The sequence below is a fragment of the Hyperolius riggenbachi genome, chromosome 6 (genome assembly GCF_040937935.1).
Source record: "Hyperolius riggenbachi isolate aHypRig1 chromosome 6, aHypRig1.pri, whole genome shotgun sequence".
NCBI classification, from domain to species: domain Eukaryota; kingdom Metazoa; phylum Chordata; class Amphibia; order Anura; family Hyperoliidae; genus Hyperolius; species Hyperolius riggenbachi.
Window position 1 is genome coordinate 133,641,280 of NC_090651.1, and position 16,618 is coordinate 133,657,897.

The 16,618-nt window shown below is 42.6% G+C and overlaps 1 protein-coding gene across 5 annotated transcripts in view; it reads right to left on the reverse strand.

Annotated features, from left to right (window-relative positions):
• The window catches only part of LOC137521124 (pre-B-cell leukemia transcription factor 1), a 233,481-nt gene that overhangs the window by 34,574 nt on the left and 182,289 nt on the right, over positions 1-16,618 (reverse strand). For 4 of the 5 annotated variants that reach the window (XM_068239961.1, XM_068239960.1, XM_068239963.1 and 1 more), the window contains exons 4-6: positions 13,689-13,879; positions 12,305-12,440; positions 8,417-8,576 (exon numbers count right to left, since the gene is read on the reverse strand). In XM_068239961.1, coding sequence (XP_068096062.1) covers positions 8,417-8,576; positions 12,305-12,440; positions 13,689-13,879 — 487 coding nt within the window. The remainder of the gene's footprint in view (positions 1-8,416; positions 8,577-12,304; positions 12,441-13,688; positions 13,880-16,618) is intronic. The other variant, XM_068239962.1, reaches the window with a different exon arrangement.

Sequence of the window (16,618 nt, forward strand, 5' to 3'; positions counted from 1 at the left end):
AAACAGACGCGTTACTAGCCTCTGGGCTAGCGTTAGCTCTGCTCCAAATTGTTGCACAAGGGATTAGGTCCAGTTATCGTGCATGTGTACCCTGCTTAAAGGACACCTGAAGTGAGAGGGATATGGAGGCTGTCATATTTATTTCCTTTTACAGTGAACCAGAGATGGTTCCCTAGCGCTTATTAATACTTACCCAGGTCTTCCTCCAGCCCGATGAGCAGCGCTGAGTCCTTTGCCACCCTTCTTCTCGGCCCCTCTGTTCTGGCCGGGTTGGTCAGTCGCCGCCAGTCGAGGTCTTCTGCACATGCGCAGCTCGGCCGCACGTTCCCGGAGCCTTCTGTGCCTGCACAGTACTACAGGTCGAGGGGTGCACGTGCGGCCAAGCTGCGCATGCACAGAAGGCCACGACTACCCGGATTACCGGGAGTCATAGCGGCTTAGCAGAGGGGCCGAAGAGGACGGCGAAAGACTCATCGCTACTCGTGGGGCTGGAGGAGGCTCCGGGTAAGTGTAAATAAGTACTAGTGAACCATCTCTGGTTCACTTTAAACAATGCCAGTTGCCTGGCATCCTGCTGAGCTTTCATGTATCAGTAGTGTCTGAATCACCCACCTGAAACAAGCATGCAGCAAATCCAGTCAGACTTCAGTCAAACATCTGATCTGCATGCTTGTTCACTGTCTATGGCTAAAAGTAATAGTGGCAGAGGATCAGCAGGAGAGCCAGGCAATTTGCATTGTTTAAAAGGAGATAACTATGTCAGCTTCCATATGCCTCTCACCTCAGGTTTACTTTAATCAACTGCTCCTCTTCTGCACCAGCTTAGCTCCAGTTCTCTTTGAGGTGATGTTGATAAATCTGCTGTGCCGATTCTGGCAATCTGATGAAGGTAGTTACCCCTAAAAGTCAATCTTTTGACGCGAGTCATAATGCTTGAATATTTTTACTTCATGTGCAGTTTTCCCGCCTAAAACCGTGCCACTGAAGATTTTGAAATTGTGTTTTACTATCCAGTAACAAATAAAACCACTAGGTGCATTTCCACTTTTCCACTAGGTGCATTTCGATCCGAATTTTGACCCCACACACTGCCTGTACTTCTATCCATTTTATGTGGTACTTATGCCTGTTTTTATATGCTGGACATGCGCTTCCGCTTTCTATCATTTTTTGCACTTAGAAACCAATCCTGATTCTAACAGTGTGCAGGAATCTATAACCCCCCCCCCCCCCCTTTATTCTGAGCCTTTAGCAGATGCTGAACTGCCTATTAGCTGCAAACACAATCTCTACTCCTAGATAGCATGATATGAATTAAGAACACAAGAATTGTAGTCATGTGACCAGATCCATAATCAAACTGCACATGTATGTGGCTGTTCTATGTGTATCATAGTCTCCATAAACACAAAGGCCTCGATTCATAAAGCATTACCTCATGCGGTAATGCTGAAAACAGCAGACTTTACCGACCACTTAGCAAAATGTCAATTCATAAAGGCTGTTACCGCATGAAAAGCTGACATAACCGACCAGGGAGATAAATTACAGACTTGGCTGTAGTTACCGACAACACATGTCAGTAAATTGTCAGCAAATGTCAATTCATAAAGCCTTCAACAAGCGGTAAGCCTGGCGGTAGTTACCAACACCTCTAGTGAGGCGATAACAAGTTACCGACAGCTCTGACGAATGCAAAAGTGCAGAGAGCCGAAGTCTATTTGAGTCATCAGTGGAGAGAGCCAGAAAGCCCTCTGTGTGAATCATTTGAGCAGGCAGGGAAAGACTGTGTGACTCATCTGTCTGAGTCATCAGTGGAGAGAGCCAGAGAGCCGTCTGTGTGAGTCATTTCTGCAGGACAAAAAGAGAATCGAGACACTGCTCTACTATACCGCTCAATGGGCTGCGGTAATTTACCGACCTCCAAGGACAGCTGGGGAAATCTTTATGAATTAGCACACAGACCGGGAAAATACCGAGTGCGGTATTTTCCCGACAAGATTTTTTTTATTGCACTGCTGTTTATGAATCGAGGCCAATGTAACCTTATTTTGCTATTGCTGTTGGTGTATTTGTACCCATAAACTGACACAGTAAAGCAATGTCCATATAAAGTAATGTTAAAATTATAAAAGTGACTGATGCATCGAGTAAAACATCCCATTGTAAGATCACAGAATCCTCTATGTGTATCTATAGGATTTCCTTTCTCAGAGCTGAGCTCTTTAGCTCCGGTCTCCCTCTTTGCCCATTATCCATAACTTCTATCCCTGCAATATGCAATTCCCCATTGCTTCACCCTTAATCTCTTTGTTGGAGAGTTGCCAGCAATCCTTGAATCAATTCCTGCAGATTTCATTAGCCAAATGACTTAATGATGACATCAACATGTGATCAGCTACAGAGATCTAATTATTGTGCAGCCAACAGCATTAAATTATAGATCATTCCGACAGAATCCAGGACAATTCAGTGGCAAGCCGGCTACTAAAGCATTGCTATTGTCCTCCTCACTAGAAATTTCCTACATGTTTTCTGGGGGAAGTTCTACAACTAAAAAGCTGGTGAGTTTCCTTCAGGTGGAACTCCAATCTGGTATACAGTGGGCAAAGGTTAAAACACCTCTCAGGGGTATCTTTACACGTACATGCAAACAGTGCGCCAGAAAAAGCCACTAGTAGAATATCGGTACAATTACCAATATTCTAATATTGTGCAGTGTTAATTCCAATAATAAAATATATGGTAGTCAACAATTACCAATATTTTACTAGAGCTAGACCTAACCCTATTCTCACACAGAGCCCTTCCCCTTCGGATGCCTCCCCCCCCCCGATCCCTAATAGGGATGGCTCTGCCCAGGAGAACCCACAGAGAAACGTGATCGGTTTGATCATCTGATATTAAAGCTCAGATTTGCTGGTCGTGATCATGTGTTAAACCAGGAAGCCATCACAGAAATCTATCAGCTGATCAAACACTTCTCCATGAGTTTTCCTAGGCAGGACCATCCCTAATCCATAACCAAACCCCTGCCTGCAGCATAGCCTACCCTTCAAAGACCCCCTCACCAATGCCTAATTTTAACCACTCTCCGCATCGCAAGCCCACCGATATATATTTGCTGCAAAAAATAAAACATATTGGATGCTGCAGAGTTTAAGCACTGCCATAGGCGCCCATACAAATTACAGCTATAGGGGGAAATCTGTGTGCCAGGACCGGCCTCTATGCAAACAAGTCCCCAAAATTGCCCTTATAGCCATAATTTGTATGGGCGCCGATGGCGGTGACCTAACTTCCTGCTTCCTTTCTTCACTGCTGTCCGTATCCCCACTGGAGAGGTTTCCGTCTTGTTTTAACAGACAGGAAATTAGATTCTGAATAGGTACAAAGACAGTAATAAATAACATTTTAAAAGACTGTTTTTTCGGTGGTCAGTCACCTCATTACAGAGATTTTTATCTCGTCACTAGGACAGCAAATGAGAGGAAGGTCTACAACTAAATAAAAATAAAAGCTTGATATTTTTCAGACACCCTATGCTACGACTGAAATAAGAAGTCTTAGAGGAAATATCAGTTTAAAACGACACCAACACTTCACACTGATGGTAAAAAGGAAACTGTAATGTTTAGATTTTTTTTGTAAATAAACATAATAAAAGTGATGAGCCTAGAGAATGCTTATAGTGTGAACAAACATGTTAAAGTGTAGAGTGAATTGTAATGTAGTGCTTATACTTCCTAATGACCCCAGGCATGTGAACATCTGTGCATTCCAGAGTATCAGACTGCACTGAAGAAGCCAGCAAGCCTCTGCTCTGCAGTAAATCACCGGGAGGAAGAGAGAGAGACAACCTCGCCACCACTCCTCCAAGTCTGCTCCTCTGAAATACACACGTGGGGTTTCACTAATGCTTTATAAGCATACAAGAACCCCCTTTTACATCAAAGAAAACCAAAAATTACAGGTGTATGGTACTGTAAAAATATAACCAAAGAAAAACTTTACATTTTTTTCCCTTTAAAAAAAAAAAAAAGTCTGTAATCATAACTTAAGTAAACTTGGTGGAGGGGGGGGGGGGGGCGAATATACATACCCGGGGCTTCGTCTGGCTTCCCTCTAGGCTCCCAGGTTCTTTTACAATTGGCATTGGAAAGTGTTTCGGTCTGGGATGACTGCGCAAATTTGTAATTACTGTACCACTTCAAGACGATGTGGCCAGTAATGTCACATACCCTTCTGCAGAATCCTAAGGGAGGGAGAATAGGACAAGCTGCCAAAGGGGTGTGGCCTACACTGCTATTTACACTCCCTCTGAATTTTTAAAGAGACCCGATCGCATGCGCTGTACTGCGCAGATGTAAAGGACTTGCACCTGCGCAGTATAGCTGATACGATCGGGCTCGGCTATTTCCGCCTTAGTCCTAACAAAGAGCTGCTACTGCACCTACACTGGATTGCGGCAGGTAAATATTTACCTCGCACCTGTTCAGGGGTCACAGCGCTGGACCTTTTGGGATGGAGGAGGACAGGGTATCACTCAGAGGGATTGTTTTTTGTTTTTTTACAGGTTTTCTTTAAAGTAAAGCATAACTTTTCTTTTTAAGTTACACTAAGATTTATGCATTTTGTAGGATGATAAAAGATTGCAGACATTAAAAATTCCTGGGGTTCCACTTTCACTTAAATCAGGGCTGTCCTAATGGCAGCAGCATCCGGCCCTCAAGAGCTCTTGCTGTGGCCAGTCTGTTTGCTGTGTCACTTTCCCTCCTTTCTCAATACTTCTGTCACACCCACTTGTCTCCCCACTAAGATCCCCCCTCCCCTCCTTCAAACTGGGACATTGCTGCTTGGTCCCCTCCAGACCAAGACTCCCGGGAGCTTGGCCCTCCACGTCCACAAAGATGGTCAGCACTGATTTAAAAGAATATAAAGGTGGTTATTGTAGACCTTTTCTATTTGTTGTGCTATTTTTCCCTTTGGTGCACTGAGTTCCGGACCCAAAATTAATATGCATATCAGGTCAGTAAGGAGTTCAATGCAAGACTCCTTAACACTGCAGGGTGGCCTCTTGAGCGTGTCCCAGTGGCTGCAGCTCTTGAGCGCTTTGAGTCTGACAGGAGAAAAGCGCTATACAAATGTTCGGATTATTATATAAAAATAATTAAATAACTTGCTACCCAAATTCAAAGCCCCTAATTTCTGACAGAACTATCCATCTCCTGCTGCTTGCTTTGTTCCTACACCAAGCCCACTAACCCAGTCATTCTAAAGCCATGATAGGCTGGCAGTGAGCAGGTAGCATGGCCTCAGCTGATTAAGCAATCACTATTCCCCCCCCCCCCCCCCCCGAAATGCCCATGTGACTATATGTGACTGGGTGTGAGCAGGCAGATATCAGTCACTGAGGATCTATGCACCAGTGGAGTTGGCCATTTCTTTTCGAAAGCAACACTTTTTTTGCAACGCTTTTTTTTTTTTTTTACCTTGTTTTGCATAATTCATTTATAATAATGTTTTATGAAAAGCATACACAAGACTGAGTTATAGGAAGCATAACAATAACAATTTCCATGCTCGTCTTGTTTCAGGTTTCATTTACACTATCTACAGTCATGACACGCTCCTCTGGTATCAAAGCGGTTTCTTCAAGCAGTCAATATATATATATATTTTTTAAATTAAAAAAAAACAAAAAACAACCAGAAAATATTCTGCTGTTACACTGTGTTTCTTTATCAAGGTACAGCAGATCTTCATTCTGTTTGTAATTACATTCCATGGTTTCTGCACCGAGTACTCCTCTCACAGATATGAGCAGGTAGTGGTTTCTGTCACTGCTCAATATATTCACACACTCACAACAAATCACAGTAAAACAAGCATCTGAAGCAACAGCGTAGCAGAAGTAGCATGCAAGCCTCAGGAATCAGGGATATTTAAAATTATGAATGCAGATGTTGGGGTTACTGTAAACCTCATCTGCTCAAATAGGCTAATATACCACATATGTAGTGATAGATGAACTGATAGATGTTTAATAAATATATGACTTATGGAGTTAATAATCCTAAAAACCTATGGTTCAGTGTAGGGGAAGACAACTGTGTGTATTTTGTACATATACCTGTAACATTTTCCTACTTTTATTTCCTGCTGTCTTCTGCCCTTTACTAGAGTAGATGGCTTTAATGCTCAACCAAACCAAAATTTAACTATGCAAATTCTAATAGCAATCAAAAATATAGCAAAACCCAGACACTGAACTTATAAAAAATGCACTTACGCGATCCACTTAAGACATTGCAAAAATGTGACTAATGGCCTATCAGCTGTTTCACCAGTGCTACTGCTTCACCAGAGGCCCAAGTAGGATGCTATGTGGCCTGTGACTAAATGGATGAGATAAAAATGTATTTTTTGGATTCAGTACCTAGTGTCGGTTATATGTTTTTCTGTTGACTACACCGACAGCATGAATATTGTTTTAAATATATACTGTATATATTTTTTACCTTAGATCTAATAGCAATCAAGACAACAAGTGAAGCACAGTGGTGGACAAAATGCTTTTGTGGGCCAGATGTCCTACTGCAGGCAGCCCCTTCTGCTCATGCTGCAGCTGCTAAGGAGAGCCTTGCACACACACTAGATAAAAGTAATTTAAAGTGTCTGATGAACGACACATTTCACCGTTTTGGACAACAATTGTAAAAAAATGTAGCTAAAAGCCAACAACCGATACTGGGTATTCTGCTTGATCCAATTGGCAGAACAACTATTGGCCAGATATTAGCCAATGCCGGACGATGTGTAAAAGTCATTCAAGTAACATTGTGCCAGAGCATGCGTGCATGTCGTGTGAAATGTCACTTCCTGTTTGTGTTCAACAACTTTTATCTAGCGTGTGTACAAACCTTTGGTCAATCAATTGATAAATAAAGTATGAAGAACAATTGACATCAGACTACATTCCCAGAATCCCAGCAGAAGCCATGTGACTATATGAGGATGTGAGACCTGTACAGTCACAGGAATCGTGCAAAGACCCCAAGTCTGGTAACAGGACACTAACAGGCTCTAGGAGTCTTTCGCCTGTACGGATAGGTGCACAGCTGCAGGAAGCTCAGGTATAGAAATATCATGTCACTCATCACACATGGACTCGGTTATTAGAATTTCATCAATGGGAAGGTGTCATACTGGGCACTGTGTCATATTCATACATCAGGCTTCTGCGGTTCACAAAATGGTAGCTGCTGAGGGCCGCGCTGAAAAGTTTTAAGGTTAACCAAACAGCTGCTTGACTTAAAGTGAATCCATAGTGGATTGCTGCAAATGTAACTAGTGGTAAAGATGCATACTATGCAGAGTTAACTCAGCAGTGCTCCTCACCAACACTGAAAAGGCTCTTCTAAACCCAAGCAGTTCCCCAGATTAAGCTGGACCTTAATGGAAGTCTGGCCACAGCTTTCCTGCCCAGACCGCATCACTGACTGACCTCTACACCAATGCAGAGACCAAGCAGTGTTCATGTGGATTCGGGGTGGAGGATGAGGCAGAACTCAGCCCTGGGTGGGATATTCCTCTGACTGCTGAGCCTTTGAAGTGCCCTATTTGTGATAATGTGAAAGTGGAGAGCAGTGTCAGCTAGTAAGGCTGCACAGTATGCAGCACTACCACCACTTCCATTCACAGCAGCTAAATGACTTGACCAATGAATCATCAGTGGAGATTCCCAGCTCCTCCCTGCAATCCTCTCTCCAGCATGAACTTGACTGAAAATCAGAACTTACAGCAATCTCTACCCCAATGTATGTGGGTCCAGCAGCAGGCTTCTCCAGTGTGTGTGTGTGTGTGTGTGTGTGTGTGTGTGTGTGTGTGTGTGTGTGTGTGTGTGTGTGGGGGGGGGGGGGGGGGAGTAGGCTTATGTTAACTTCTGATTTTCAGTTAAGATTTCAGCGCAGGAATCAGAATACTGCAGAGTTCTGGCCAGAAGGTAGGATTGTCCTTATAAGTCCACATCTCTAGGAAACACTTTCATTAAATAGAAATAGTTGTCAGTTTCACTTTGTATACTGAAACACCAATATCACTGGGATAAAAATAGGTAAATAGGAAAATTACACACTGAACAGAGGCCATTTTCAAACAGACACAGCAGGAAGATTACCGGAACAAGCAGGGTAAAGCAAAATAATTTAAAAAAAAACCTCTACAGGCAAAAAATGGAAAATGGTGAGGTGGGAGAAGAGAGGGAGTGTGGGAAGCAGAAGATAATGGCATATTGGGGAAGGCAAGAGACGCACAGTAGTGTGATAGTAGAAATGAAGCAGAGAAACAGCATAGTAAGGAAAGACTGGAGGTAAATGATAATAAAACTGCAACAAACGAAAGAAAACAAACTAACCAGCCGAGCTGGGAGTTGAGGGCGAATTGGCTTGACTTCCGTGAACTGACACATTGGTAGCAGTCACAGCTGTTTTGGCAGCATAAATATTAGCTTCCTCTTGGAATTTACCTATGTTCTTCTTGTAGCGGATTCGCTTATTTCCAAACCAGTTTGATACCTGTAGTGAGCACAAGAGAGACTGTGATTCGTATTGCAGTACTTACACTGTAGTGGCTATGAAAAGGAAATAGAAGAGCATGCTGTGTTTGTAGGTAGAGGAAGTGGCCATGTAGCCGCAATGCGCATAGAGCCACTCCCTGGTCACAGTTTCTGCAAAGCATCATACTGAGTAGTCTTTCTTCAGTCCCATGCCTTCTCCTTCCATTTGTAACTTACTTAGGCTGGAACTTTATGCCAGCATTTTTAATTATGTATACTTTATGTCGGATTATGTTTTGTATGTTCTTTCTTTGTAGCTTTCTGATGTCTCTCCTGACTGTACGGTGATCTTTTTACATCTCCTAGTCTACTCCCTTTTAAATTGTGGGTGTTTGTTCAACTGTGGTGCCAAGTTCTATAAGCTAGAAAGACAGGATAAGATTTCTACTTGATTCAGCAGATGATCGATATTTTCCCTGGTATGGATTGTTTGCTGGATTTACTACCTAGCATCACTTGGTATGGATCAGATTTCACTAGAAACCTGTTTGTATTGTATTGACTAGTGGAAGGCTATTGCTGGCACCATTTCAATCAATTTATTTATGCAACTATTAATTCTCTGCCGCTCTTGATCTATAAATAACATTATCTTTTCTGATTTTCAATCAATATTTAAAAAAAAAAATCAATTCACTAGGCCCTAATATTTAATTGATTTTTATTTGATTCAGTCAGACATTTGATTTGAAAAAACAAAACAAAAAACACTAAAGCCCACTTGCAGCACTCACCCTAGTGAGGTGGTTTCACTGCAGCATTTCAAGTCACAAAAGCAATGCCTGCAGAATTTATGGAGCGATCCCAGAGCAATTGCATTCAGAGTGTGCAGGGGCAAATCACATTCACTCTGGGAATCACGTTTAAAATCCTGGTACTTGAAGTTGGGAAAGTGCTGCTCGTGGGCCCTGTGCCTAGTTGATTAAATCTTGCCTAATGTATGGCTATCTTATCACTTGTATAAGACAAAGACAAGACAAATAACATTTATATTGCGCTTTTCTCCTTGCGGACTCAAAGCGCCAGAGCAGAGCAGCAGCCACTAGGGTGCGCTCTATTGGCAGTAGCAGTGTAAGGGAGACTTGCCAAAGGTCTCCTACTGAATAGGTGCTGGCTTACTGAACAGGCAGAGCCGAGATTCGAACCCTGGTCTCCTGTGTCAGAGGCAGAGCACTTAACCATTACACCATCAGCCAACTTAACTATAGCTTAATATTTGTATTTAACTCAGAGGATTTTTGACCATAACACTAATTTGTAGTTTGACATACTAGCATTGTTTACATAAGACTTGGTGACGAACTGGGTTCTCAGTGTGAGAAGGTGGTGAATACTCTAAAGAAATTGTGTGCTCAGCAGCTATGGCTTAAAGACACCTGAAGTAAGAGAGATTTGGAGGATGCCATATTTATTTCGTTTCTGGGCCCATACGAATTTGCATTGTGAAAATTCACAATAGAACTGACATCAATGCAATTTCATTGGAGTAGTTTCCATTCAATGCATTTCTTTCTGATGAGAAAAAAAAATTGGACTACTCACACCCCGCATTGTTCCGCATGTAATGAAAATCAATGGTCCCGCATGCAAATTTTTCTGTGTTCCATGCAAAAAACAAAACAAACTTGTTTTCCCATCTAACATGCTTCTTTCCATTTCCTGTGAAATCAGTGTTGTCACGTTGCTATGGAGATTAAAAATTGGATGTGAAAATTTGCATTCAAAGTGCATAAAAACGAATGAATTTTCACAAAATCGGATAAAAATCGCACGTCCAAACCCGTACTCAAATCGCGTGTGAGAGTAGAAATGGGCCAATACCAGTTGCACAAGCATGTGACAAATCTAGTTAATCTTCAGTCAGACATACGCAATACTTGTTCAGTGTCTATGGCTAAAAGTATTAGGGCTCGTTTCCACTATCGCGAATCTGCATGCGTCCAACGCATGCAGATTCGCACATGTAATGCAAGTGGATGGGCCTGTTTCCACTGTAGCGTTGTTGAGGTGCGTTTTTTTCAGCGGTAAAAAAACGCACAAAAGAGCCAACGAATTCGCCTGCGAGTGGAATGCATGCGAATCGCCGCTAATGTATTTAATAGGAAATTCGCATGCGGCTATGGTATGCGAATTTTCATGCGAATTCGCATGCGAATTCGCATAGGTACCAATGTAATTCAAACAGGCAGTGACATGGTTAATTTCGCATATACCCTCACCTATGCGAATTCGCATGCGAATTCGCGGCAAAAAACGCGCAAAAATTCGCATCCGCATGCTAATTCATGGAATTTCAACAGCGGTGGAATCCAGGCGATTCTGCACCGCAATAGTGGAAACGAGCCCTCAGAGGCAGAGCATCAGCAGGGCAGCCAGGCAATTTGCATTATTTAAATGGACATAAATATGGCAGCCCTCATATCCCTCTCACTTCAGGTATCCTTTAAAATGGATCTTCATAGATTTACTGCACATTTTCCTGTTTTTGATCTCAGTGAATAAATAAGGAGATTTTAAAGGATCCCAGCTGTAAAAATAAAAATTGTTCTTATAGTTACTTGGGGCTTCTTCCAGCAGCCAGGCGAACGCATGTGCAGTATTGTGCAACTCAGCTGCAGGAGTGGGACAAACAACTGAGTAAGGAGGAGGACAGTGAGGCACATACAAGCCTACGGGGGCTGGAAGAAGCCCTAGGTAAGTAAAAGAACACGATTTATTTTTACCTCTGGTATCCTTATAATAATTGTAAAAGTTATCCTCCCATAATTCCAACTGGCAACTTCCTGTACAATTCCCAAATGATGAGAGGATTCAAATTATTGAATACACCTACCTATTGGTTCCCGGTTGATGGCAAGCAAGGTGGACTTGTGGGAGTGCAGCCAGTGATCAAGACTGCCCAATCCACATTCTGAACAGATGAGAAGAAAAACCCTGCCCTGCGTTGCAATGGGAGAGGAGCAGTGACCAGGAAGTAGGCTGACAGCTGACCCAGTCAAACACAGTTGCTGAACTGTGTGGCATGAATAAAGTTAAAGCTTTCCTCTTTGCAGCACTGGGTGGCCTGTTTAAATCTAGGCCAGGACATTACCTGCATGAAGATTGTATGTTCTCCCCTTGTTTCCATGGGTTTCCTCTGGGCACTCTGGTTTCCTCCCATTTCCCAAAAACATACAGGTAAGTAGATAGGTTATTGATTCCTAGTAAAATTGGCATTAGTTAAGGATAGGGACAATAATCTATGACTATGGTAGGGATTAGGCAGGGAAGGCTAGAGTCATGACTATGGACTCTGTAAAGCGCTGCAGAAGATCTCAGCACTGTATAATTGATAAGAATAAAGCGGTTTTATTTCTCTATTTGCTCGAAGTCCCGCTTTCATTTATCTTTTTTAAAATTCAGTTTTCTTTAATCGTTGAAACTGTGATTGTTCTTATGTATGCCACCAAAGAATCGTGCCACTGATGTTGGAAATAATGGAGGGAGAACCACATACAGTATAACAGCAGGTGGTAGGTGGACTGGAACATAAAGACTATTTTGGCTAGGTGATACCTACAAAGTCAGCATAGCATCAAAGGTGTATCACATTAGATTATCAGGCTACTAAGGCTGGAAAAAGTAAAGATAAAGTTTAGTTCAGTAAGATCCATGTATTCAGAAACGTGATCACGGGGCAAACATTACCTGTGACACGGTGATGCCACACTTCTTGGCTAACTCCTCTTTGGCCTCTTCACTGGGGTAAGGGTTGCTGAGGTGTGAGTAGAAATACTCATTCAAGATTTCTGTTGCTTGCTTGTTAAAATTTCTCCTCTTCCGTCTAGATAAGCACAAAAATACATTCTTAGGACACATAGAGTCCCGCATTAGAAAAGAAGGTACAGAAAGCAAGACTGGCATAAAAGCAAGACTGGAATAAACAGAGCAAAAAAGAGGTGGGGGTTGGGGGATAAGTGCGGAAGGGGGGGGGAATGAGGGGTGGTGGTGGGGTTATAAGAGGGGGAGAGAGAAAGAGGGGTGGTAGAGGTGTGTGTGTGTGTGTGTGTGTGTGTGTGTGATCTAGAGAACAAAAAAAAAACCAAAAAACAAAGATTGGCACAGTTGTATATCTGTACAGTACATGCAAACTTTAGATGGCACCTGTTCTTTTGCAGTTACATCCATTTGGTTTATTTGGCACACAAAGCTTTGTATATTTGGATGCTTCTATACAGGTTTGGCTTTAGCACCACATGTATTTGTACAATAATGATCCCATGTAAAGGTAAATAGGCAGCTTTATAGCTGGTGCCATTTCCACATAATAAAGCTTGCTAAAATGCAACACCTCCTCACAAGGCAAAAATGAACTTAAACATGTACAGAAAGCAAAAACTCAAAGGAGTGAATCTGAACAACATAAAGCTGCAGTAGACGTAAATTGATTTATACGTGTTGCTGCATTATGCTCGTTGTTAATGATAACTATAGGATTTAATACATTTGGAAGGGTACACAACTCTCTATATTCATCTCAAGGCAAAAATCTAATCTGGGATTTGTTATACTCAAATGGTACCATTTTTGTATGAAATAAGGATTCTGCAGCTAAAAAAATAATTTCTTGGAACTAGGGTCACATGACCAAAAGCAACAGTACATAAGCTTGGTTTGTTTGTGTGGAAGAGGCCTCTGATGTTTCTACTGCATCATCCTGCTGTTCATACTGGAATGGGAGGCGCTTAGACTAAATAGATGTAACGCTGCAGCCTATAGTAATGATAGTCCGGTGAACAGGAAGTGTTCAATGTCTACACTCCTTACCAAGTACTTTGAGATTTTACATCAACTAATGAAATAGGTTCTACACATACTTTAGAGTGCCTATACAGACTTAGGAAAACATTTGTGCTGCAGTGTGGCATTAAATAACATAATTAAGGTTCACGACTACAATGATGTACAGACTTCTCATATGCAAATGTAGCTTTTACAGTAGTATTTGCCTTTACACGGCCTTCGGTGTTCAGCATAGTATCCTCAGCATCCTGCATAAAAGATCAGGTGTAGAAATGCACTGTAATCTCACCGAGCATCCAAGAAGCGGGAGCGAAGAATCATTACAGCTTCACATGTGCTTTGTTTGAGTTGCATCTGGATAGAACTAAACTTTCTGTGGATAATGCTGACCATGCGTTCAATTTCTTTGGGGGAAATGGGTCTGGTCCGGCTCTGTTCTCGCAACAGATTCATGACATGTGTTGTGAATTCGTTACAGGCCTAAAAGGTAATAAGAGAACTGACGTTATGATTTATTTCATTCCCATTGTCTGCTGATTTGCAGTCTTGCGTGCCAAGGGTATGTTACTGCTGTCATCTGAACCTCGTATAACCCATGAACAATGGCTTTGTGCATGACCAGTTTTCCCCATTGCAACTGAGACAACAGCACCTACAGCTACAAAGAGGGGTTGCCAGGATTTACTGCTTCAACAAGCTCCTTTTCTTCTCACACGTTAAGCCCCATCTACACGATACGATTCTTTGTACGATTTGATTACGATTCTATTTACAATCCGATTAAATCCGACATGTCCGATCGGGATTCGATTTGCCATTGTTTTGCAATGGCAAATCGAATTGAATCAAATCCCGATCGGACATGTCGGATTTAATTGGATCGTAAATAGAATCGTAATCGAATCGTACAAAGAATCGTATCGTGTAGATGGAGTTTTACACCTGTACCCCTCCTGGAACTCAGAGATTGCGGCAGCACTGCCATGAAAAGAGCTTTGTACACACAAGAGGGTTCTTTTTAGTACAGGGGCAGAAGTAACTCACAGGAATGTGGGCTACTGAGACAGCCCAGCTCCATGTAAACAATGTAATTCAGCAGTAACCTGTTATCTCTCCGCAAGTCCATCATCACTGATCAGCATCAATTCTCCAACATCCAAATGTCATCTCACCCAGAAACAGCCAAAAATGTTAATAAAGCACAACTGAAGTGAGAGGGATATGGAGGCTGCCATATTTCTTTTTAAGCAATACCGTTTACCTGGCTGTCCTGCTGATCTTCTGCATCTAATATTTGTAGCCATAGACCCTGAACAAGCCTGCAGCAGATTAGGCGTTTGAGATTGTTGTCAGATTTTCTGGTGCGATTTGAACACTACTAGAGCCAAATAGATTAGCAGGACTACCAGGCAACTAGTACTGTATAAGAGGAAATCAATATGGCAGCGTCCATATCCATCCAACTTCAGTTGTAAATTAAGGACTCCTGAAGTGAGAGGGATATGGAAGTTGCCTCATTTGTTTCCTTTTAAAATATACCAGTTGCCTGGCAGTCCTGCTCATCTTTCAGGCATCAGTAGTGTCTGAATCGCACACCTGAAACAAGCATGAGGCTAATCCAGTTAGAGCACCTGATCTGCAGGTTTGTTCAGGGTCTATGGCTAGAAGTATTATGCTAGGTACACACGATACAATTTTCTGGCAGATTTACTGCCAGATCTACTATTTTCAACAGGTCCAACGATTTTACATTCACTTCTATGGAAATATCGATCAGAAAATTGATCGGAAATCAGATCGGACCTGTTGGAAGGAGTTGATCTGGCAGTAAATTTGCCAAAAAATTGTATTGTGTGTACCTAGCATAAGTGACAAAGGATCAGCAGGACAGGCAATGCTTATAGTTTAAAAGAAAGTAAATATGGCAGCCTCTATACCCCGCTCCCTTCAGTTGTCCTTTAACCAAAGCCTTAAGCTGCTAGTCAATTAACCAGTCTCCAGCTAACTGATCTGCAGCTGCAGGCTTTGACAGGCTCATTTTCTTTCCCTTCCTGGATCAGCACAATTTTGCATACTGTATTAAGAGAATTTGTTTTACTCATCCGTATTGATTAGGATCTCTTGAGACTTTAGAAAACTGATCTCGAAGCATTCGCAGTGGGGGGGGGGGGGGGGGGGAGTTACACAGAACATTACACATGTGATGCAATGTATACAGTGAAGCATACAGCTCATGAAAAGCAAGGTTCACCACAACTGTACACACGCGTGTTGTCTGGTACTGTCCAGCATGCCATGCGCTATGCCAAAGTTTTCTGTTGCACTACACTGATACACTGATGTGAATGTATAAGTTCACAAGAACAAGACTACCGCAGTGAGATAGAGAGAATCTGCGATTGGTGCAAGAACAACAACCTTGTCCTTAACGCAACTAAGACTGTAGAGCTGATTGTTGATTTCAGGAAAAATCCTCCCACTCCCCCACCAGTCCACATAGGTGGGACCGAGGTCTCCAGAGTACCATCAGTCAGGTTCCTTGGCACAACCTTATCCACTGACCTAAGATGGGGGCAAAACACCATAAAAATTCAAAAGAAGGCACAGCAGAGGCTATTCTTCCTGCGCCAACTCAAAAAATTTGGCATGCCTCGGGAGCTGCTGACCAGCTTCTACACTGCTACCACGGAGTCCATACTTTGCTCATCAGTCATTGTCTGGTATGCCGGCGCAACGGCCAGCGACAGACACAAATTGCAAAGAATCATTAGTGAGGCGGAGAAGATCATCGGTTCGCCCCTGCCACCTCTTGATCTCCTCCACTCGGCTAGGATGAGGAAGAGGGCAACTAAGATCTCTAGTGACCCCTCCCACCCGGGCAGCCTCTTCTTTGAGCTCCTCCGATCTGGTCGGCGTTTCCGAACTATCCCTTCCAAGACCACCAGGCGCAGGAACTCCTTCTTCCCCCAGGCAGTTCTACTACTCAACAACACCGACCCCTGACTTGTTTTGTCAATATGTGTAATCTGGCTGTATATGTAACATGTATAACTGTTGTATTGTGTACTTTGCCTAAGCCACGTGTACCACAAGCAATTCTGAGTACGGCACCACCGTACTTGGCGAATAAATCCATCTTGTATCTTGTATCTTGTAATATAATTGCAGTGAGTTAGCAATGTGATATTGCCTGACTCAACGCACTATAATGCCCAGGCC